This window comes from Micrasema longulum, unplaced genomic scaffold (genome assembly GCF_059751315.1).
Source record: "Micrasema longulum isolate JH-2025_06_02 unplaced genomic scaffold, ASM5975131v1 h1tg000340l, whole genome shotgun sequence".
Classification (NCBI taxonomy): Eukaryota; Metazoa; Arthropoda; class Insecta; order Trichoptera; family Brachycentridae; genus Micrasema; species Micrasema longulum.
In genome coordinates this window covers 207,040-230,972 of record NW_028277543.1, presented here as the reverse complement: position 1 = coordinate 230,972, position 23,933 = coordinate 207,040, and the positions used below count along the sequence as shown (strand labels likewise).

The 23,933-nt window shown below is 32.9% G+C and overlaps 1 protein-coding gene across 2 annotated transcripts in view; it reads left to right on the top strand.

Annotated features, from left to right (window-relative positions):
• The window catches only part of LOC148282313 (protein Fe65 homolog), a 311,928-nt gene that overhangs the window by 270,736 nt on the left and 17,259 nt on the right, over positions 1-23,933 (top strand). For both annotated transcript variants that reach the window (XM_088225234.1, XM_088225236.1), the window contains exons 4-8: positions 17,410-17,472; positions 19,014-19,240; positions 20,329-20,518; positions 22,550-22,742; positions 22,844-22,971. In XM_088225234.1, the coding sequence (XP_088081360.1) occupies positions 17,410-17,472; positions 19,014-19,240; positions 20,329-20,518; positions 22,550-22,742; positions 22,844-22,971 (801 nt within the window). The remainder of the gene's footprint in view (positions 1-17,409; positions 17,473-19,013; positions 19,241-20,328; positions 20,519-22,549; positions 22,743-22,843; positions 22,972-23,933) is intronic.

Sequence of the window (23,933 nt, the reverse complement as noted above, 5' to 3'; positions counted from 1 at the left end):
CACTATAAGCCGGGGACGGATTCTCCTAATTAACTATTATTTGCAGCTTACCATATTATTTTGACATGAACATTTTTTGAAGGTAATGTTTTATGTTACATTTTTATTAGGAAAAAATACATCACAAGCCATCGTTTGCATTTCTTGGGTTAGTAAATTTATATCATATTCCATACAGCGAGCCAGTCCGCCTCTATGGGCCGAAATGTTTACTACTGGAGCTTGTGCGGCCAAAGATAAAACATGAATCTTATTACGTCTTAAAACCCCAAATTTTAGATTTAAGTTAAAAAAATACACTTACGATTACAGTTAAATCTTGCAGCTTTCCCAAATGCAATTTAGTATTTCAATACTTGAAGATAAGTGCTATTATTCTTTAAATAAAACTGTTTGACTTAAGACCGTGCAAGGGAGGTGGCAGTATACGTACCGGCTATATGTGAGAAAGAGATAACGAATACATTATGTCTTAACAAGGTTAGATTAGAATAATACTCGGTAAGTCCTATTCGGTGGTTTAAAATAGATTTTGTTGTAAAACAAATAATATTTCTAATTTTAATTTTAATCCTTAATATCTGCGTATCAGTAAGAATCCTTTGGTGGGTTTTGGAAAACAAAAGTAAAATATACATGAATTATAACATGTTTTTATGTAAACGATGACAGTTCAATTGTAGGTTATTCTTCAGTACCTATTTAAACTTTAAATGTTTGAGTTATTATAAAAACGTTACTAGTGAATTAATAGTGAATAGTGTTTTAAGTAAATACAAATAAAGAATTGAAAAAAGTATAACGTACACCGTTTCGTGAATATTAAAATCGATGAAAGAATGATTCTAAAATACAATTATTTATATTTTTTCAGTGAACTATCGTACTCGATGAGGAACACTTTTAAATAATTTTGCTTTTATCACTATTCACTAAGAAATTGTGTTTTATTTCAAGACAAGTTTATTGTAACTAAGAAAATCGCAAGTAAGAAAAGATGTATCGGTACGCTAATGAATAATACAATTATATAAATAGTTTTTTTGACGACCGGGTTAGTACATGAAGTAGCCTTGCGGATGAATCGTTTACTTTCTAGTTTCGAGTCCTCGCGGGTTCCGGTTTTTTTGCAATTACGTTTTTTTAAAGCATTTTTTTGTTAATCAAACGTTTGTGTTAAATTATAAAATATTTTAACCAAAAATATTAGCCGCTAGCCCATTTTTTATGGATTATTTATCAATTATAAAAAAAGCCCTTTGTTTTATGTGCCATGCTACCGCTATGGACATTTTATCTGAATTTTCGCAGCTTACCAATCTAAAAACTCACCGATCGCCACTCCTATAACTGTCTTTATACTTTTAATATAAATTTGAAAAAAATGCTAATATAATTGTTTTTTTTAGTTGAAATATTCATTTGAACGTTTTTGGTTTTCTTGACCAAATTGTTATTAAAAATTATTTTCGCCACTCAAATGTTGGCTTCCCTTCTACAATATACGAGTTCATATATTATCTCATTCAGAGTTAGAAAACAAGAAATTCAACTTGCAATTCAACGTTGACTCATTTTAAACCATTTAAGAAATTCAAGTATCTCAAGTAGGTAACATCGCAATTTTCCACTCTTACATAAAGTTAAATGCCTCTAATTAACCGCGCATACAACACGTACTACATATATGAAGGCAAATAACGAGTTTTAAAATATTTTTCATACAGTGTTAACACTTTTAAAAACGCAGACAACACTCGTTGGGCGTTTCGAAGTATGACTCAGTCGTGGAATATTCCAAAAGAAAATTAAAGTGAGGTCAGTATGCTAATTCTTAAGCTAGGGTTTCCTAGGACAGCGGTGCCCGTATTTTAACGGCTGTAGTGAACGGTGATGCGGTGGACAGCTGTCGTAACGGTGACTAGAGTGTGGTTTCCTAGGAAAACGGTGTTATCAACACCATTTAACACCGTTTCCCTAGGAAACCACTCTCTAGTCGACATTATGACGGCTGTCCACCGCATCACCGTTCACTACGGCCGTTAAGATGCGGACACCGCTGTCCTAGGAAACCCTAGCTTAAGTATTGAAGAAGTTGTAACATGAAGCTTTTGCAATAGGGCGGGGGTGCAAAAAATTGAGGTCGTATTTTCAAAGGCGCTCAAATGAAGTGGCCAATCTCGATTCTTTACTTTGAAGCTGAAAACCTATCATTATAGCTGGCCTATTGATTAATTTGCAGATTCTTGAACGGAGAATACTTTCGATTGATCAGGTTGGCTACACGAAAATAATAATAATAATAAATTACTCGTTTTCTAAGTTTTTTGTGTCCAGGCGGATGAAGAATACTATGATTTATTTAAAAAAAATATTTTTTTCAATATTTTAGGTGGTTATGTAGACAATATGTTAAAAAATACAAGAACACGAGGAAAATAGGAATAAACGTTTTCTATGAACACATTTTTATCAAATAATGATAGTTGCGGAAGAGATTTGTTTGTTTATTGTTTTAATTGTCTTAAATTATTAGTATGTTTACGTTTATTATTTTAATTATAAATGGTTTATTTTCTAATTTATATTTATGCTTCAATTTTTACTATCATCGGTATGTTTTCTAATTTATATTTATTTTCATTCTTTGATATTATTATTATAACTTGCATTTTTAAGCATCATTTCATTAAAAAAGAAATCCTGCCCAATAACAGGAATTTTCTTGCTAGTCGAAACCCGAAACAAAGAACCTCTGTACATTTTAAAACTGTGAAATAAATAAATAAAGTAAATAAATAATAAATTCAAAAATAATGCAAAAAAACACCATTTGAACATTAACTAAATTACGCTTTTGACAGAACACATGCACTAACTTTTTGTATCAAAATTTATCGAGCAATTTTACCCTGGTGGCGATTTTCGCAATAAAATAAGGATTGCGTACAATACAATGCACTAATCGCATAGTAGTAAAAAATCAAAATAACTTATATACTCCCATTATCGGTATGTAGCAGATCGTCTACATCAGGCAGTGTAGGGTTAAAACATATTGTTTACTTCCTGATATTTCGTGTCTACCAGTTGCATAAATACACAAAAAATATTTACTATAACTTACGCTTAAACCATTAACAGAAATCGCTCACGAAACGTAACTGTTTTCTTTGTTTTACTTTGTAATTGCAACGGTTGATGTGAGATCAAATTATCGGATGAAAAGGCCGAAGGGCCATTCGGGTACCCGATATTTTGTTTTCGTAGATGTCAAAATAAATCAATAAATAAATAGCGAAATAGGTTTGTTTTTCGGCGCTGTTATTTGATCCTTAAGGTGACCCGGGTAAGTAAAACATGACGCGGCCTAGCGGCGTAATTCGGCGTAATGGGACTCATAAAAGGCTTCGTTAGGGGAGGGTGGAGGGTAGGGGAACGTTACGGGCGGGGAGTCGCCGATAGAAAACTACTACGTCTAAGAAAGTATCCATTCGTCACTCAATTCTGTTTTTTATCTGTCTGTTGTCAAAATAAATACATCATCGTCATTCCTTTTCCGGTCCTGAACGTTCGCTGCATTAATACACCAATCGCAGCGTATCTAGATCATTTTTGCTACGTGAAGGTGAGATGATCAGTCTCACGCTTGAGATACCGGTCTAGGGACTATGAAATATTCTAGTGTGAAAACACCCTTTTGAATAAATATTTCGAATCAACCTTGTTCGGAATCGACCCCGAGACTTTTTGCGTGGTAGGCAACCATTACACCACGAGGTTGCCATACATAAATAAATACATGCACGGTGTTTTGTGGCCAGACTGCGAAACATCAGTGAAACATTCCGCATGGAAAACATTTTTAAAAATTCCGTTATTTTTTTCAAAATCCCAATTTTTTCAATGAAAATAATTATTAATTGTAATGAGAAAATCCTCTGTCTTGGTCTAGTATCCCTTCCACAAACCCCTACCCCTCCCCTATCTAACCGCTTTTCGAATCCAATGCGTATCGTTTCGTCGATCAAATACGTTTTAAATCCTTTTTTTTATTTTTTAAATACAGTTTTCCAAAAAATTCATTAGGATGTGAACTTCTGAAGTTTTGGCCTAAAAAACTGCGTATATCGCATTTCGGAATGCGGTTTTTATTGCCATTTCACAGACTGTGTGTTATTGACATTCTGCTTACATTAAACACGGTTTTTCATTCCTCATGGTAAGCTTAAAAAAAATACTAATATTTTTTTTCCAAAAAGTCATTTAAAAAAAAAACATCTTAAAATGTAGTAAATCTTTCATTTCTCTGACAAGCAGTCCCTCCACAAACCCCCACCCTTTTCCTACCCAGCCGCTTTACTTGTCCGCGTCTGGTCCGTATCGCTTCGTTAGTCAAATACATTTTCGTCTCAATTTTTTTGTTGTTAAGGAAGGGTAAGGGTTTGCGGAAGGGATGCTAGTTCAAAAAATTAAAGATTTACTCCATTTTGAGATCACTTTTTTTAAAATTACTTTTTGGAAAAAAACGTTTTTTTTTAAAGCTTACTGCGAGGAATGTTCCTCTGAAGTTTTGCGGTCTGTTTTTGAAAAATCGTGTATATCGTCGGTGATATTCCAATACCGCTAACTATCAATTGAGTTTTTTAGTATGGATCCTAAAAAGCCTTCTGTTAATATATTACTTACGATTTTAATCAAACTAAAATATCGTATGCATACATAGTATTAGAAAAACTGTCATCATTTACAGTAAAAATAGCAATAATTAAAAACTTTTTAAGTCGGGACTCTTCTATATATAAATCTAAAACATGTATTAACATATTTAAAAAATATACAAAACAATCAAAATAATATACAAAATAATAATAAAAAAATATAAATAATAAAAATTTATACTTGTCGAAAAATGGAATGCAGAAAAGTTTTATAATAATACATGGCAATATGTTATTAATAATTTATAGTAATATTATAATTCAATTCGGTAATTTATTGATAGTAAAAATAAATACAAAATAATACAATAAAGTAATAATTGTAACACATCTACATATATGGTAGAATATGTAATTTAATAAACATAATAATAAAGTTATTTATATATTTACAAATAATTATGCATCACTATTAAGTTTATTCAAAGATGATATACATATATATGTACGTATATGGATAATAATGAAGACAGCATCGATATTATATATTTATTCCCGAAGAAATCTCATACAGTGGTCTCTACCCCTCGATAAAATCTAGACTATCACTCCCTCTCACTTCTGTTCCATGAACTTCATAATCCTAACGCTCCTATATACCTGCGTGAAAAATTTCAACGCTTATCAGTTCATGGTTTACCTCTTCGTTTTAATTCTCAAGGCACTCTCTTAATACCCATCCACAATTCCTCTTTCTTCTCTAACTCATATATTGTCTATGCGGCTCGACTGAGGAATCATCTCCTATCCACCATCAAAGATGTTACTACATTATCTCTGTTTAAATCACGTCTGAAGAAACATCTCCTGTCTCTTCCTTAATCTCTTCTCCTTTCCTTTTTCCTCTTTCCTCTTTTTTCCATTTTCCCATTGAGTAATAATTTTGATTTAAGGTAATTTAATTTATAAACAAATACGTTTATAATAAAATAAATAAAACAACTTTGTTTTTAACCTCTAATTTTTATTTTTCACCGACCGGTTTCATTAATTATAATGAATAACCACAAAGTTAGTGCTTCAAATATAAACTTTATAAAATACGTTTATTTCTATTTTTATATATCTTTAGCTTTTTAATCTTTTTTTTGTTTTGAATATGTTCTGTAACTTGCATTATAAAAATAAAACTTTCATTTTATTGGTTGGTTGGAAGAAATTGCCATTTGGCAATAAGCCCGCCAATGTACAAATAACATTATGTTCAAAAAGTAAAATAAATAAATTAAAAAATCCAATTATGGATCTTCATCTTAAATATGGACGTTGTTTTGGAGAACTTAATATGTTCATCCAAGACGTTAAACACTCTTGGAGCTATATATGAAAAGTGTCTCCGAGCAAAAACATCATTATGTATTAATAATATGTCAATGGCATCTAAATAATGACATGGGTATTTTGATTGCGGGTCTCAGAGCTGTGCCTATTGCAGAATTTAGGCGCCTGGTCCCCTCGCCTCTAAATAATAATTATTGCATTCAAATATTACTGTTTGATTTAATTTAATTGTAACAACTCTACAAAATATTTTATTCGATTATTAGTATCTGGATAAAGTCGCCTAGCTGTGTGGTCATATCCCGCGAAGGTGTGTTTTAAGCCTCGGTCCGTCCTTGACCGTGCGCCGCGGCGCGGGACGACGCGACGCCGCCGCTCACGGCGACGCTCGTACGTCAGAATACGCATAAAATGTTTATACAGACAAATTCGGATCGGTCGGGAGGTCATAAACTCGAGTTCGAAAGTTATGGGAGCAGTAATGTCTGAATAGAGCTACGCACTGCCGTAGTCGGCAAACATTGTAAATACTTTAATCCCTGACTGTAAAATGATTTATATCTCTCGCGTCTTACCATTTTTACCTGCTATTTATTTGTATTTTAACGAAATTAGACTGCTTTTTTACGAATAAATTATTATTATGGACAATGTATATAGTGCCATTTTTGTAAAAACCACGTCAGGGGCGCTGTACAATAAGTATTTCAACACGTCTTATATGTATATATATATTTGGACAATTTATAAAGTGTCATTTTTGTGAAAATCACGTCAGGGGCGCTGTACAATAAGTATTTCAACACGTCTTATATTTAGATATATTTGGATAATTTAAATAGCGCCGTTTTTTGTGAAAATCACCTCGAGGGCGCTGTACAATAAATAAATATCCCAGCACGTCTTGCAGCTACAAAGCGCATGGATGGTTGGGATTCTAGTTCCTCGTCTCCAATTATGATATTTAGGAGCTAGATTACAGCACGTATTGCAGCTACAGAGCGCATGGACAATAAGAAATCTAGCCCCTATTTACATTTTTTATTTGTCAATGAAGTTTAGAGTTTTAGTGATATTTAAAAAAATTAAATTAAAACGAATTTATAAAAATGGAAGTTAGATTACAACAAGTCTTGCAGCTACTGAGCGCATGTACGGTTGGAATTCTAGACCCCATTTACTAATTTGGATATTTGATAGTTGATAACACTTACCTATTTAAGCTATATTACTAATCGTCTTGCAGCTACAAGGTGCATGCACGAGTGAAATTCTAGCAACTTAAAATTACCAATAAATTTACAAAAATAAACATTGAGCATAATAGTAAATTTGCAGATTAATAGCGCATAGACAGTTTGGATTCTAGTTCCTCGTTTTCAATTATGATAGAATTTAATAACAGATAGGAGCTAGATTTCAGTACATTTTGCGGCTACAGAGCGCATGAAACCAGCACCTATTTACATTATTTAAAAATTGACTTTTAACTGTTTCTATTAAAAAAAAACACTTTTCCAATAAGAGTTGGACACATTCTGCAGTTACAAAGTGCTTGGACGATCGGAATACTAGACCCTATTTATGAAACAATTTGACATTTATTGACATTTACACACTGAAGTTATGTACCTAAAAATGATTTCAATAAAAAATAAGCATTGAGTACTGATCTGAAGGAATGTCTCGATCAGATATTTTTTTTTATTTAAATCCTCTTCTTGATGCTTAGCAATCGCGATGGGAATCTTTCCCTTCGAGGTGGGTAACTTTTTTTCCCCCTCAATCCGTCGGCACTTGAGTCCTGATCACTGAACTACCCAGTCAGGTCATGGTAAATTTTATGAAAAATATTTGTTTTTAATATTGTTAATTCCCGTCTATGCTGCTGCGGCTGCTGAGGATATTCCTATCAATCTTCTGAACACATCCTGTGGTCTTGTCTCTTTCCCATTCTCTATGAGCTTCTACCGTGACTCTTACCGTGGGTCCTGTTGGATATACAAATATGGTGGCTTCCAAAAAGTTTTATTATCATTTCGACGAATTCAGCATGTCCAATAAATTTATTCCCAGGCGGAAAATTATTAGGAAGTTCGGTGTTTTTTTATTTTTTTTATTTGTTAATAGACTGTTATTTCCGTTAACAATTTAGAAGTATTCCACTCCACTTTCCAAATTTAAGTTCCTTATTAACAATTCTTGGTGAAATTCAAATGTAAAAATAAAATAACCTATATTAAAATATAGTTATAAATGATTTATTTTATAACTTACAAAAAAAATATTGTTTAATTAGTATAGTTTAATTCGTAGATAAATGGGTTTAGTCAATTATATTTGGATATTTATCGAATATTTTTGCCCAAATTTTACTTTAGTTTTTTCATAATACATAATACCTACATAAACAATTTTTTTCATGACATAATATTTATCCAATTTTTTTTTAAAGTAGGTATCAGTGTTTTATAATATTCAAAATTGTTTTAATTAGTTTTTTTCCATTTAATTTTCTTACATGACTTAATTCATATACTCCATAATATTTTTCTTTGTATTTTAAAAATATTTTACTGTGTTTATTTAATTTGTTCCCTTTGTTTTCCTTTGCATTTCATTAATATATTTTTAACACTTTTTGAGTATTTGTAAATTGTTAGATTAATTAAAATCTCCATTTACTTGTATGTAATTATTTTTTCCCTGCCTATAAATAAAATATTTTAAAAATTCGTTAGACTAAATAACCGATGACGTTCTATGTATACATTATGCATACACTGAGATACCATCCATTATTATGATGTTGCTTGATGTCATTTACGTTTCTGACGGATGAGGTTTGTTCTTAGAGTAATATACGGTAATGTACGCGTACCGTTTGAATAGTCGGTCCAGATTTGGGCATATAATATATCCGCAGTCCACGGCACCCGCGGGACCTCTCGCCTTGCGGGCGTCAATCACTGGCCGCCCGCGCCCGCGCCGGGCGTTGCGTTCGCGTGAATATTAATCGCGTGTTTAGCTTAACCGCCGCTCAAGCAGCGCCCCTAAACTCGCCCGGCGGTAACTGAACGCAGCTTAAGCGTCATTACGGAAATGGGCCGAAAATAAACCATCCCATTGAAAAACTGACATTTCTATTACAGTAAAACTAACTATCCGGATTAATGAGCGCCAGATTTTATAGCTTTTGAAAAAATACAGCGAATTGGAATCACTTTAAAAACTTGCTTAAAAATGTCCAGTAAAATTACTTGCGCACCTAGGAAGTTCATTAGTTTTTTTAAATTATTAAATTATTATTTGTTAATAGACTATTGAACTATAACTTGATTAGATAGAATGACAGTTGTCAGCAAAAGTGATGACATAACTTTGTAGTAACGTCTAAGGAGTGATTTATCCTGACACACGAAGAATCATTCGTATCTGACATGTTAATTTTTTTAAATACAATGATTGACATATAAATCAACGTAATTATATAAAATCGGCTTTAAAACAAAAATAAACTGAATTATTAACGACGTTCTCACAAGGTTACGTTATTTTGCAAAAATGTTAAGAGATGAGACAAATTGATCAACTTAAATCGATCGAATAAAAAATAATTCATTTGTTGTTATTCATGAAAAAAGTATTTAATGTCTTATTTTTTAGTAAATAATTGTCTTAAACACACTATGATAAGCTTGTTTTTGCGTTTTTATATCAATTTTCGGAAACTGAGAACAGAGTCTCATGTTTGCATGAAAAAACTGATAAAATCGATTGGACCGGTACATGATCAGTGATCAATAATTTAGCATCACTAGTGACATTAGTTTGACAGCGGTCATTTTAATCAAGCTATAGTTTAAGGACTAATCCACTTTTAAAAAAAAAAATGTATCGTATCGATTTTCGGGCCAGGAGGCCCAATTACAATGGTGATTACAACAGAGAACACCCAGGCTTAAGAAAAGTCAAATTTATTTTTTGTATTCTCACCGGGCATCGAACCTGGAACCTTCCGTGCTTAAGTCAAGTGTCTTAACCGCTACACCACAGAGGCCGCCTTTTTTCGGCCTTTTTTTTCTGAAATTACTCCGCGTGTGACGTCTTAAGTTCTCTTCCGCTTCTTCTCGGTCAGTTCTGCTGATTGGTCATTCGCTTTTATGAAAATATATTTTATGATTTTTTTGTACATTTTCAACAAACTTTGCCGTGCAATTCAATGCTCTAATTTTTACCGCGCGCAAGAAAAAAATAGAACCCAATTTCTCGTCGGACTGAACTTCCCTCATTGAATTGCAGTTTTGCAAAGTATCTTGTAAATAATAATGTACTGTTCCTCGATCAACACAGCACAAACTATGGCTTGCATGCAGCAATGTCCCGATTGTGTCGTATTGTAAACTCGAGACAAGATATTGTCTTGAGGTAGTAATTTTTTTTTTCTTAGCTTCTATTTTATTTTATTAGTGCCTGTATTTATTATAAGAAATTGTATTTACCATCGTTAGAATGGACTGCATAAGTCCGTCAAATAAATAAATGTACGAAAACAATACTAAAACATATTTTAATAAAAAACAACAACTTTGAACGACGTCGCTAGTTCATATGAATCAACCAATGATAAGAGAGTTAGTAAAGATTTTCGGTTTACGGTAAGTCAACGGAGCAATCGGCAGAACTGACCGATAAGAAGCAGAAGAGAACTTGTGACGTCACACGCGGAGTAATTTCAGAAATACTCAACTGATAATACGATACATTAAAATGAAAAAAAAATTGGCTTAGTTTTATAGTCTATTAGGAAATATTTTTATTTTTTTAAAACTGAACTTCTTAATTGAATTGCTTGGGACATGTTGCCTTTTCCACCTGAAGAAATACTGATACGCGTTCTAAAGGTAAGCGTGGCTACCTCTTCATCATGGTATACTCTGTTAGGGCGGCAATTTGAGCTGTTCGCATTAAAACTTGTGTCGGCCGATTTGATTGCCCCCGGCCGCCTTTATGGGCCACTTTAGTGTGGTACTAACGACCTTTTGGTAATTTGAAGGAAAACCCTCGGCGAAAAAACGGCCCCGTTATTCTTTAGTTTTGCCTAATTTATTCCCGCTCATTCCCCGGAATGGCGTCATTAGCTTCCAGAAACTTCTCCGAGGGAAATAATAAATTGTAAATAAAACATGATTAAGATGATAATGAGATTGTCCAACAAGTTTTTACCATAAATATTATGAATATGGCTCTTGTTACACACACTATTACTGAACAACGCTACTTTATTTTTTTAATTTTAAAAGTTATCGCTTCGGAGTTTATCACATACATTTCCATACGTTTCCTTACATTGTCGGTTTTAATTAAATGAGCGTGGGTGTGAAATTGTAGTTTTTTGTGTTATTTTGCTGTTATTATTTTTATTTACTGCCGACGTTTCGGACAGCATTGTAGTGCCATCTTCAAGGCTGATTTCATTAAGATTAAATTAAGATTAGTTAAGATTAAGTGTAAATCTCAGTCAAAATTAAGTTAGTTGACAAAATTAAGAAAGGTCTCTAAGACGGTTTGGTCATGTAGAACGAATGGACGACGAAAGAATGGTAAAACAAGTATATATTATTTAATTAATAAATTTATTTTTATATGTGTATTTGTGTAAACATTACTATACTCGTATATCCTTGGAACCCTTACCTCCGTTCAATTTATTGTTTTTTTTAAAAATATATATTTTATTCCTATTCTTTCCTTGGTTCCTCTTTCTATCTCCTTCCAAAGTCATTACTTGATTCCACATTATTTTAATATGTAAAACATAATGTACTTTTATTAATTTAGTTAATATGTGCAAGCCTTATCCCCCCATAAAAACGCAGCTCTTATTTTAATTAATTAAGTTTTTCATGTAAAGTCTCTTGATAAATATTTTATATATTTCATTACAAATTTTTTGTCCAACTGTTTTTTGACCAGCCTGTTTTTTGGTTGGCTGGATTATATTGCTTTTAGCAATAAGTCCTCCAAAGTACTTATTTTTTAATAAAATAACTTTGTTTTTAACCACTCATTTTTTTTCCACCCACCGGTTTCATAGCAAACAAGCTTCTTCGTCAAGGTTTACGTAACTAATGAATTAATTCCTATTTTATTTTTATCATGTTAACTTAATACTACACGTGGACCCAATAAATCAAGTCTTTTTTTACTTTAAAGGGTGGTAATTTGATATCAATATTTTCGAAGCTAGACAGGAGAGGACTAAAATAAATATTGTTTTTTTGGTTATTAATTATTTTTTTCTTATAATTTTTTTATTAAAGAAGGTAAAAACATGAACAGAAAATATAAAAGGAAAAATAATGAAACCCACTAAACCGCGAAACCGGCTTGTCAGCAGGTTTCTTATTTTTCCTTTACAAAGAGAAACGTTAGAGAAATTATATAAATTTAAAAAGTAATATAAACATTATTAAGAACTAAAAGCATACCTAATTTTCACACAAAATTTATTTATAAAAATTAAAATAGATGACATTAAATTATAATCAATATAAAGCTTTGTTACACATTAACCATTTAATTATTTTTTTCTTAAAAGCTCTGTCAACATTTTCTTTTAAAATCATCCTAGGAATCTTATTAAAAATTTTAATAATTTTATAATGAAGTGTTCTTTGGCCATACTTGTTTACAAACCTCGGTACTGACAAGCTTTCACGTAAATAAATCGCTTTTTTAATTTCTAAGATTTCCAAGTTATCTGTTTTTAATATTTTATTTTCAACATGAAGTACTTTTAATCCAGTGTCTGTATTGAAGCTATGATTACTTTCTATCAAATGATTTGCAAATTTAGAAAAAATATTATTATTTAAGCAACGTAAGTGTTCTTTTACTCTAATATTAAAGTTTCTTTTAGTTTTTCCAATGTAGATTGAATCGCAATCAACACAATTTAATAGGTATATCCCAGATTTATTATATTTATGGACTTTGCCTTTGTGATTTTTTAACAATGTTCCTTATATTACTAATTGTGTAGAAAGCAGGTTTAATGTTTGATGGTAGGGAATTAAATAATTAATAATAAAAAAATAGTGGTTAAAAACAAAGTTGTTTTATTTATTTTATTATAATGAACAACCACAAAGTAAGTGTTTTAAATATAAAAAAATATATACTTATTTTTTGTTTAAAAATGCGTCCCATCGAAGTCTCTAAATGAAGTGGGAAACTAAAATGACGCATAACGAAATATAATAAATAAACGCTGTCCTGCAGCACTGAAAGGAAACAATTAAAAAACTTAACGATAACGAAAAGTTTTATTCATTTGAAATTATTTGCAGTAGGCCCCCAGAGCAGTTTGGGTGGATACTGGAAACCAGTCCAAAGTTCCAGAATTGAACACAAAAAACAATTTAGCCTACCAAACAATTGAAATCGTTACGCGCTGACGTCTATGGGCTCGCGGAATGAAACACTGTTTTAATCCACTTTACTTGCTTCGAGCGTAAAATAACAATAAAACCAGATTAAAACCTTAAAATTGTTTTTGTAATTCGCGTAGTCCTCTAATGGGAATTATGGCTGAACATTTCATTCCGTAATATTATCACTCACGTTCATTTCGGGGTAACAATGAGAGTGACTCAAAACGTTCAACTCCGTTTCAGGCGGTTTGATTTTTACCTTTTTTTGCCACTGGTAAATCAAATAATATTACAATCCTCTAAATGCATTATTGCCTATTTTGAGAATAATCTATTTGAATGTTTGACTCAACTAAAGTATTTTCCGGTCTTCCTTATGCATATTTTAGACATGATACGTACGCATGAAACCACCTTAATAGGGAAATATCACGTTTTTTTATTTACATTTTCAAAGTAATAAAGGTCTATGAAATACTGTCCGATATTTTTTTTTTCTTTGTTACTTATTAGTAGCATAAAAAATATTTTTAAATTTGTAATTTTGAATTTTCGCAAAAACGGTCATTCCATTGGCCACGCCTCTAATACGTCACGATTCATGTTTATTTGTTCCTGGCCATTCAAATTTGTTTAGAACATTGTCACGACTCTTAACGTCACAACTATCGAGGCCAAAAATGTCGCGTTTTTCTACTGACGTATTTTTAAAAAATATATATAAATTTACAAATGAAAACATTTCTTCACAGTATTCATATTGATTTTGAAAATACAATTAATTATTCCAAATACATTTCATATATTTTTATCAGTATTCGTAGTATGTGATATTTCCCTATGCCTTTAAATTTTTCAATAGTTCAGAAAAAATATCTGGTAAATGGAATTAATAATTAGGAATACACCAAAATACACTTTTAAAGGACTTTTAGTAAACTTTTATACATGATAACTTTGAAGCTAAATTGAAGAATTGAAGCACAGAGAATCTATCAGTTGGTAAAGCTCAACGAATTACATATAACTTGTTAACTTGTTTTCTCAAATGTTGTCATTTAAAGGGTTTTGAAGACCTCGGTATCAAAGGCCCTTTTCACACATGCCACGCCAATCCACCCCGCGCGGTAACTTTACCGCGTTCATCCTTCAAACGCATACACAACGTGTCACCTTTTGTAGGGTCACCCGGTAAAATTACCGCGCCGGGTGGATTGGCGTGGCATGTGTGAAAAGGGCCAAAGTGTGATTATAACCACTTTCATAATTTTTCAGTAGAGATGATTTTCTGTTTCGGATGTACAAGAAACCAATGTTAAATATTTATTTATATTTACTGTTGTGCACATGTTGGTATAATACAATGATGTTATTACAAAAAAACATAAACCTAACAAAGCACCAATTACGTACACAACACAATATATAATACTATTTCTGAACAGGACAACAAAATGTGACGAGAATATGTTTAACACGTGACTCCATTTGTGTTGGTATCTCCATTGTTGCGAATAAGGAGTGTGGTTTATGGAGTGATGTGTGTAAAATGTGGTGTTTGTTATATTTTACTTTTATACTTTCATAAAATAAATGGGTGTTCACAATTTAAAAATGTCTGTCCGGTTTTAAAATCAAAACATGCAATGGCGTAATTAAATAGAGAAGATGCTGTATAGAACTATAGTTTGAAATTATTTTCTGAAAAAAGAGCTTTGTCGCGTCAACATTGCCGTGCAAAACGCGTAGTAGAGTAAAAAAGACTTAATTGTCTATGCCAGTTTATTTTTTATTTTATTTATATAATTTTACAATACGCCCAAAGGGAATTTACAAAAAATATATAGGTAAGTACAAAACATTGTAAGTAATAACTTAAAAAATAAACAACGTTTTTTTGTCTACATGTAGAAACAATAAAAAGCATACTGCTATGCAAAATAAAAAGTGAAACTTTACATGTAAAAAAGAAAAAAATATGGATATAAGAAAAGTGATTGAATTAAAAAGCAAATTGTAAATAACTTGTAAAAAAATTAAACAAATATATATATCGGTAGTCAGATGGCAGAAGGGACCATCTGTAATTTTCAAAAATGTTCATGAGAGCTGAAATACGTCTCAACTTCAAGACTTTAATCCACAAACTAAAATATTTTAGTGTTGATTTTAAATAATAAATTACCATTCTAAATGACGCTGATTTTTTTTTCCTGCGTGTATTTACTGAAATATAAATTAAAACTTTAAAAAAATTAAACATAGCCAAAAATACAGATGGTCCCTTCTGCCATCTGACTACCGCTATATATACATATATGTATACGTATAAAAAAATGGTATTAACAAATTAATGTTAAAAACAAATTATAAAAATTAGTTTACAGTAAGTATATAGAAGAAATAATTATATTATATGGTACACAAAAATGTTTGATACATTAATTTCAGAAACGTTTTACTTTTTTATTTTTACTGTGAATTTAAAGCTGTATGCCGCGCCTTTTTACGCTACTTCACATTTACTGACTACAAATTAAGTTCCGGAACTTAAGTTGAATGGAACACAAGACGGGTGCTTAGTGCTGCATCTAGTGTATGCATATATATCATTGGCAATCGTCTGTTTTTGAAACCCACGGAACCGCAAGTGTCCGTTTTTGAAAGGACGTTTACTATGGTAAAGATCATTTTATTTTATACTTATACATTTTTATTTTATACTTTTATTACATAGTAACACTCTCTAAACTCAAATGACAGAGACTCTCACTTCGGCGGTTAATTTTAAGCTGTCAAAAGATGACAAAAAAACGCCGTTATGACACTTTTTATTTATTAATTTAAAGGCAGTTTATTACACATTGTTTGAGACGAAAGTCCCAACTCGTGGGACTAAATGTTTTTTATGAGTTGGAACTAGCAATTATTCAACACAAACACATGATTATATCATCACAAATATTATATAGGATCAGAAACACAACAATAATAATAATAATTTAAAAAAACAAATATATGGCTAACATGAATATGGTAAACAGTAAACTCAAACATTCGGAAAATCATCAAGGAGTTTCCCACTCAAATCTTTCCCACTAAGAAAAATCCAGTCCTCAACTCCTCTCTTGAAAATATCTCTCACTATGGGGTCCATAATGTATGGAATGCCCGGTTTTGATACAAAGATAGTGATTAAGTGTCCGTTTTTGATATTAGGTACATATTTAATACTTAAATTTCTACGCCAAATGGCCGTTTTTGGTATCTTTAGTTTTTTGTTAAGAAAGTCGTTTTTCTATCATCCTTTTTTTTGTTTTTGTTTTTTACATTTATTCTTCAATTGTTTAAACTTTTTAATGAATATGTTGTATAATTTTTAGGTTAATTATTTTTACAAATCTTGAATAATTTTTAGGTTTAACCTTTTTATAAATCTTGGGTAAAACAAAATTTATGTTTTTAAAAAAATATTAAGCCAAATATGTTAATATTATAATTTTTTGTAAAAGACAGATTTTCCGTTTATGTTAATAAAATAAAATGAATTATCCAATAAAAAATCCGTTTAAAAAAAATGGTGATTGTCCGACTTTGATACTACGGTCCTCTTTTACCCGTATACCGACGATAATAAATATCTATGCCGTTGTATGAAAATTTAGAAATTTTAACTAACGCTATGAATTAAATTTTAATTCTCTCATCAATTATATTATGAGTTTAAAGATTTTCGCTTCAACGACTGAATTAACTATTTTTATCTACGAAATTTCGTTTGAAATATTCTTGGGCAAAGGGGGGAAAAATTGCGATTTTTAGCATTAGTGTCAATGAGGCCGAAAAGCATATTTAATCACTAAAGGGAATATCTTTTGCATTGATAAATCTCTGTATTTCAACAGTTACACATTGGTTACATTATTATCATATAGATGATTATCTAATTAGCCTAATGTATTTTGTTTCAGACGAGAAAGCATAAATGGCAATCCAGACCCTCTCCTGGGTTCCGCTAAGTCTGATCCACAAATGTAAGTATACGTAACTGCGATTTCTATACCTTTGCCATAGTTTTCCACACTTTTATATTTATTTTTTGGGCATGATTTTGTAAAAAATCTGTATTTGCGTCCTTAAGTACCTTTTTACAATATTTTCATTTTAAGGCAAAAAAAAATTTGTATATTTTTTTTCCACCACAACAGGCCAGGGGGCTCAATTACAGTGCTGAATTATAGAACAGAACATCCAGGCTTGAGAAAAATCACATTAAATTCTTGCGTTCTCACCGGGAATCGAACCTGGAACCTTCCGCTTATGAGTCAAGCGTCTTGACCATTACACCACGGAGGCTGCCATTTCCACTATACATTTTTACAGGAAGACCAATCGATGAAACAAAAAAATAATATAAACTAATGCCTCCTATTTTTTTCTACTTAAATAAAGTTAGTTGAGTGAACAAATTTAATCGATATACGATCTACTGCAGTAGTAAGTTTCTTCGTCAACACATGACAGCACTGCAGTCGCTTGTAAAATGGCCAACATCGATGTTCGTATTAGCGTTCTGTGATTTAATTCTTGAATGCAGAAGGTGAAACACCCATTCGCATTCATAAAAGACTGAAAAATGCGGACGATGATGCAACAGTGGTTTGTCGCTGTAACGAAGCCGAAAGACAAACACCGTTTGTTGACAAAAAGCGGAGCGGCAGGCCGTTGACTGCAGTGAGTGGTGGTTGGTTTTTTGAAACAGTGTTGCACAATAAATCCTGGGATTCACTTTGAAGAGGCCGTGAAAACGTCCGTGTGTCAATGGTTTAGGATTACATGCCCTTGTTAAAAGATAGACTAAATCTGTATAAATGGGCGGAGATTATATTGAAAATTGACAAATTAATAGTCAATAATGTGGCTTTCAACCTGTATAATTGCATTTTAATTTCTTTACAGTTAAAGGGAGAAAAAAATAGAAGGCATTCGTTTTTGAGTGACCCCCGTACGTGTCTCGGACACCATATTTAAATTTTACATTTTTTATAATTTTATATTTTATAACTTAACTAAGAAAGTCCGGTACGCTTTACTCGTAAGAAATATTATTTTTTTATATATCTTTATTTATATCTTGTTATTTTACCTATTCATTTGTATTTATATTTGGATAAAGAAGCCATGTTCGAATATTTACGCACATTTGAATGTGGTGGGATATTTATTATGTTCGTTTATTGGTATTTTATATTTAATTTGAATGCTAAGTACCGTTATATTTCTTATAATCAGGTAACCTAGAAAAACCCGCAAAGACTGATTGCCGTTGGAGCGTGATGGGTCAGCTCTAAGCACCCCAATCGTGTTTGAATAAATTCTTAACCACCCACGGCGGGTCAGAATTGCGCGAACGAACTCATTTGAGATCAATAGTAGAGATCGACGTGTTTTAACCCGCTTCATATTATTGAAACGGACTGCATTACCCACGCTTGATTTACAGCACGTTTGTTTATTTGACTCGGATGGGCTCTGACGTCCATCATTCCAGTTTTTCCAACTATTTCTTCCCCAGTATATCGGACAAGGAGTACGCCGCCGCGGGCGCGCCCGGCCACGATGCGGACTCGCCGCCGCCCGAGAAGACGAGCGCCGACGTGGCGGCGAGCGAGAAGGGCGGCGGCGTGCGGCACCGCGCCGCCGGGCCGCGCGGCGAGCTGTACGCCGTGCCCGTGCGGCGCCGCCAGCAGCAGCCCGCCCAGCCGCCCGACCCGCTGCCCCCCGGCTGGGAGAAGCACGAAGGTGAGAGAAACAGTTCCACTCCACCCAGCGTTGCCGAACCTAATGATAGATCTGCAGGATTTTATGCTTGCGGATGCGGGAGTTCGTACCCCAGTTGGAGAGACCGAAGAAAACGACGCTATGCGTTGATTTCTATTTATTACATCTTGAATAATATATATAATCGGTGATGGACTACTGACTAAACTGAAGCTACGGTTTCCTAGGACATCGGTGCCCGTATCTTAACGGCCGTAGTGAACGGTGATACGGTAGAAAGCCGTCGTAACGGTGACTAGAAAGTGTTTTCCTAGGAAAACGGTGTTGATAACACCGTTAAACAATAAAAGCTTAGCTTAGCCATTAGTCCACTGGGACCGCATTTTGATTTGATTAATTAAAAAAAAGTTCCGCTTGCACGTTTAGCGAAATTTTGTAATGAAAAAGGTAGCGAAAAGTTTTCTGTCGTGATCTTAACCAAAAAAAATCTTGTAAGTATTTGTTTCAATAAACATTTTATATCAATTAGAGAAAATTAAATTATTTAACCACTTTTCTTTCAATTTAGCATTTAGGCATGGTGCTGAGTATCTATTATATTTTTTTTACACACAGGGTTTTTTTTCACTCACTGTTTATTTAATTTATTTATTTACGGTTCTATGAACCTTTTACATGATTACAATAAAACCAGTGAAAACAAATACAACGAAAAATAGCATAATATTATAAAATAACAAAAATATCGATAAAAGTATAGAATGGTAAACAGTATTTAATTATAAAAAAATAAATATTACATATGTAACAAATATAAATATTTACCTATGTTAAAGAAAGGTAAATTGAAGAAAATAGCAGTTTTAAAAAAGAGGAAGAGAAGAAAAAAAAAAGAAAGAGGAAGTGTTTTAAAAGGAAAGTTAAAAAGTTTACTTCATGGTTTATATAAATATTAATACTAAACAACAATAAATTTAAAAAATAATAATACACACAAGAGTAAAGAGTTAAAACAAAAGTGAAGAACTAATCATTATTTGAATTGTTAATTGTTAATTCTTTTTCAAAACACAGGACTTGATCATCACTGTTGATTAATCTCTGTGTAGATAATGATGGTCCCTACTACTGGCACATTAAGAGTGGCACGATCCAGCGCGAGGCGCCCACTGGAGGGGCGGAGGGCGGCAGCCCGTCCCCCTCGCCCGCTCCAGCCTCCGCAGTGCCCAGGAGCACCACCAGCTCGGCACTGGATTCTGAGTGTGACGACCGCAAGAGAAGGGAAGAGTTGGCCTACAAGTGAGTCTGAATTCTATAAAATCATTTTTAACTCATTTTCTGTACTGTATATTTTTATATTTTATTGAAACTTTTTTTAATTTGTTAATCTTCGTAATTTAATGCAGATATATCCCCTCCTACGCATAATGTTGTAACCTACAATTTGTCGATTTTGAGTTTTACATGTATATCGTCTATATATTCTTACATATTTAGTTCCAACGAAGAAAATAAAACATTTTGCAATTAGTTACGCTTTTTTGGGACGCACATTGTCGTATCTCATATTTTTTTAGAAAGTATATAATTATATGAACCCTCGCGATAATTTTCGCGGGACAATAGAGATGAACGGAAGCGGCGTAAATATCAGTTACGCTGGTGTTCTCCGGACTAGATGGATGTCTGCTGCGAGTATTGGTTTTATTTTTAAATATGTTTTTGTATATTTTTCCAATAACGAATCTCGCTTACGCGAAAAAATAAAAGAATTCGTTTAACTAGAGCTCAACAATGTGAATGTAGAAACTTTTTCTACATTTTAATCTTCGAAACTTAATTCGAACTCCATTACCATATTAATCGTATAATAACCGAAGCCTATATTTCCAAAATTCTCGGTAAAACAAATCAATTAGTATTATATTATATATTTTTTATTTTAATATTTGTTAGAATATACAGAATAACTACGTATATTATTCTTAGTGCTTATTATGATTACATACACAGTTTGTGAGTATCAAAAATACATACGTTACACACATGTTAGTTTCAAATTAGCCAATTTTTATTTACGTCTTTAACGAAGTATAATATCGTATGTCATTCATAAGATTAATTTACTTAGCATCTTTTCCAAAGTTTAATATCGTATGTGCATTTTTACAAAACCGCAAAATATTTCAACCTTCTAGTAAGCTCATAAGAATAAAGATAGTATTTTGGGTTGCGATATTATACGTAGGAGATGTCGATATATTGACATAATGCCCAGTTTTTTGTTATTGCGGTATTTGCTCATTTGACTAAAAATATGGTAAGAACACTGTTGCACTTTAGTTCCTGAAGTATTCTTCTCGATGTTTTTCTTAATTTATTTCAAAGAATACTGAAGTTTTTTTTATTTATTCATATAAAGATGTGTATTACAAAAAATATAATAACGTATCCCTAACTCTATGAGGTCAAGAGTCCTATGTTGAGTTTGAGTTTGTGGTATCTCGCTTTAAAAAATCGTAGTGATACATCAGTGGTCTCTTAAGGGAAAAAAATGTGGCTAAACTGCATTCATAACTCAAAACAGCCAAATTTAGACTTGCGACAGTGTACTTTTGGGAGTGCGAATTTTATGAAAAATGAGTTGGTTTTTACTGACATTTTGGCAATTATTTTATATTTTTATTACCATTAAATTTCGACTGCTTTTACGGCAATGGCTTTAAACCACAATTTCAACCAAAGTTGTTTTATTATTGTGATTTTTAACCAATTGCTTGGGTCTTATACACACTTTTGGCAAAAGGATTTAAACCTTAAACCAATAGACATTTGCAGTTCGAATCCTTTTAGTGTAAGACCTGCGCAATTGGTTATAAACACACTTAAAATAATGAAACAACTTTTTCCAGAATTGTAGTCTAAAGCCTTTGTCCTGGACATGCTTGATTTTCTGAGCAGACACCACAATTACTAAAATCGCGCTTAATGAAGAGTCTCAGGAGCATATCTGGTAAGAGTCTCCGAGACAGAATAAGTAACTCAAAGACATGCGAGACCGAAGATATGGTCAGGTTACGGAGGCAACGGAGAAAACACTGGTATGGACATGTGATGTCACATTGCATTGACGGCCAACCCTGAGGTAAATGACTCCAGGGCAGACTACCCAAGAGATGAATCGACAGCTAGAAATCCACCTTGCAGGAGGCTAATCCCTCGTGATAAACAGGGCACAAAGCCTACACTAAGAAGAGGAATAATAATTTATCCCCTCTATCAGGATCACGAAAGGCAAAAATCATTATGGTGATTTTTTTTCTTTTACAGGCGCCGCAGTTACCCCGCTAGGCCGGACCCCGACGCTCGCGCTGTGCGCTTCTTCGTTCGCTCCTTGGGCTGGGTGGAAATCGCTGAGGAAGACCTGACTCCGGAGCGAAGCAGCCGAGCAGTCAATAAGTGCATTGTGGACTTGAGCCTCGGGAGGAATGATCTTCTGGATGTTGTCGGCCGTTGGGGAGATGTAAGACTTTAGATTATTACATTTGCTTAAAGATAGTTGAACTCCTTTAAAGCTTGTTTTGGCTTTCTTAGCTGTCCCATCTATATTATCTGTATTTATAGGGTAAGGACCTCTTCATGGACCTAGACGAAGGAGCCTTGAAGCTGATGGACCCAGAAAACTTGACTACTCTTCACACACAACCTATTCACACAATTAGAGTCTGGGGAGTGGGCAGAGATAATGGAAGGTAAACCTGGCTTTTTTATTATACCTACCATTAAGAAACTAAATTATATTTAATTTTTCCATATAACAGCTTTATAAAATGTAGAACCAACTAAATATTTTTGCAATGTTTTTGCTGCCTTGGAATAACTTCGTTACTGTCAACAGAGAAAGGTAAGATTAAGTTTATTTCATAGGAACTTTAATATGTTCTCGCTGTTTCCCGAAACATGGTATTATCTTAGCCTTTTTACATCGATCAATACTACTGTCAACTTTATCGTGAAGCTCCACCATTAGGCTTGAAATAACAGTATGTGTTATTCCGCCGAAATGTAAACATGTTTTTATTGCGTTGAACATGTCAAATTTCGTGCCAAAAAAATAGTGTTTGCGTGGAATTTCACATAGAATTCTTGTGGAAACTTACAGTGACCATGCTCTTTCGGAACATCACCGAACATCATCATTATGTCTGCTCCACACCATGATCAGGCGGGCGTAGTGTATTATGAGCTCCTAAAACCCAAAGAAACCATCACAGGAGATCGTTATCGATTACAATTGATGCGTCTTAGCCGAACATTGGAGAAAAAATGGCCGCAACACAAGGAAAGACAGGACAAAATAATTTTGCAGCATGACATCGCTCGGCCACATATTGCAAGGCCAGTCAAAACATACTTGGAAACGCTCAAATGGGAAGTCCTACCCCACCCGCTGCATTCACCGGACATCGCTCCTTCCTTTCCAGGTGGTATTTGTATGCTTCCAGAAAGATGGGGGAAAGTAGCAAAGGACAATATGCCAATGATATATTCTTTACTAATTTTTAAAAATAAAGCATTAATTTTCAGGAAAAAACAACGAAATCCCTTTCAAGTCCACAATATATGAATATTTTTTGTGTCTCGGCAGATTTAGGGCCTTACTTACAAACCTGTTATAAAGTTACACCTAGGCATAGTGGCAGATAAAGATAGA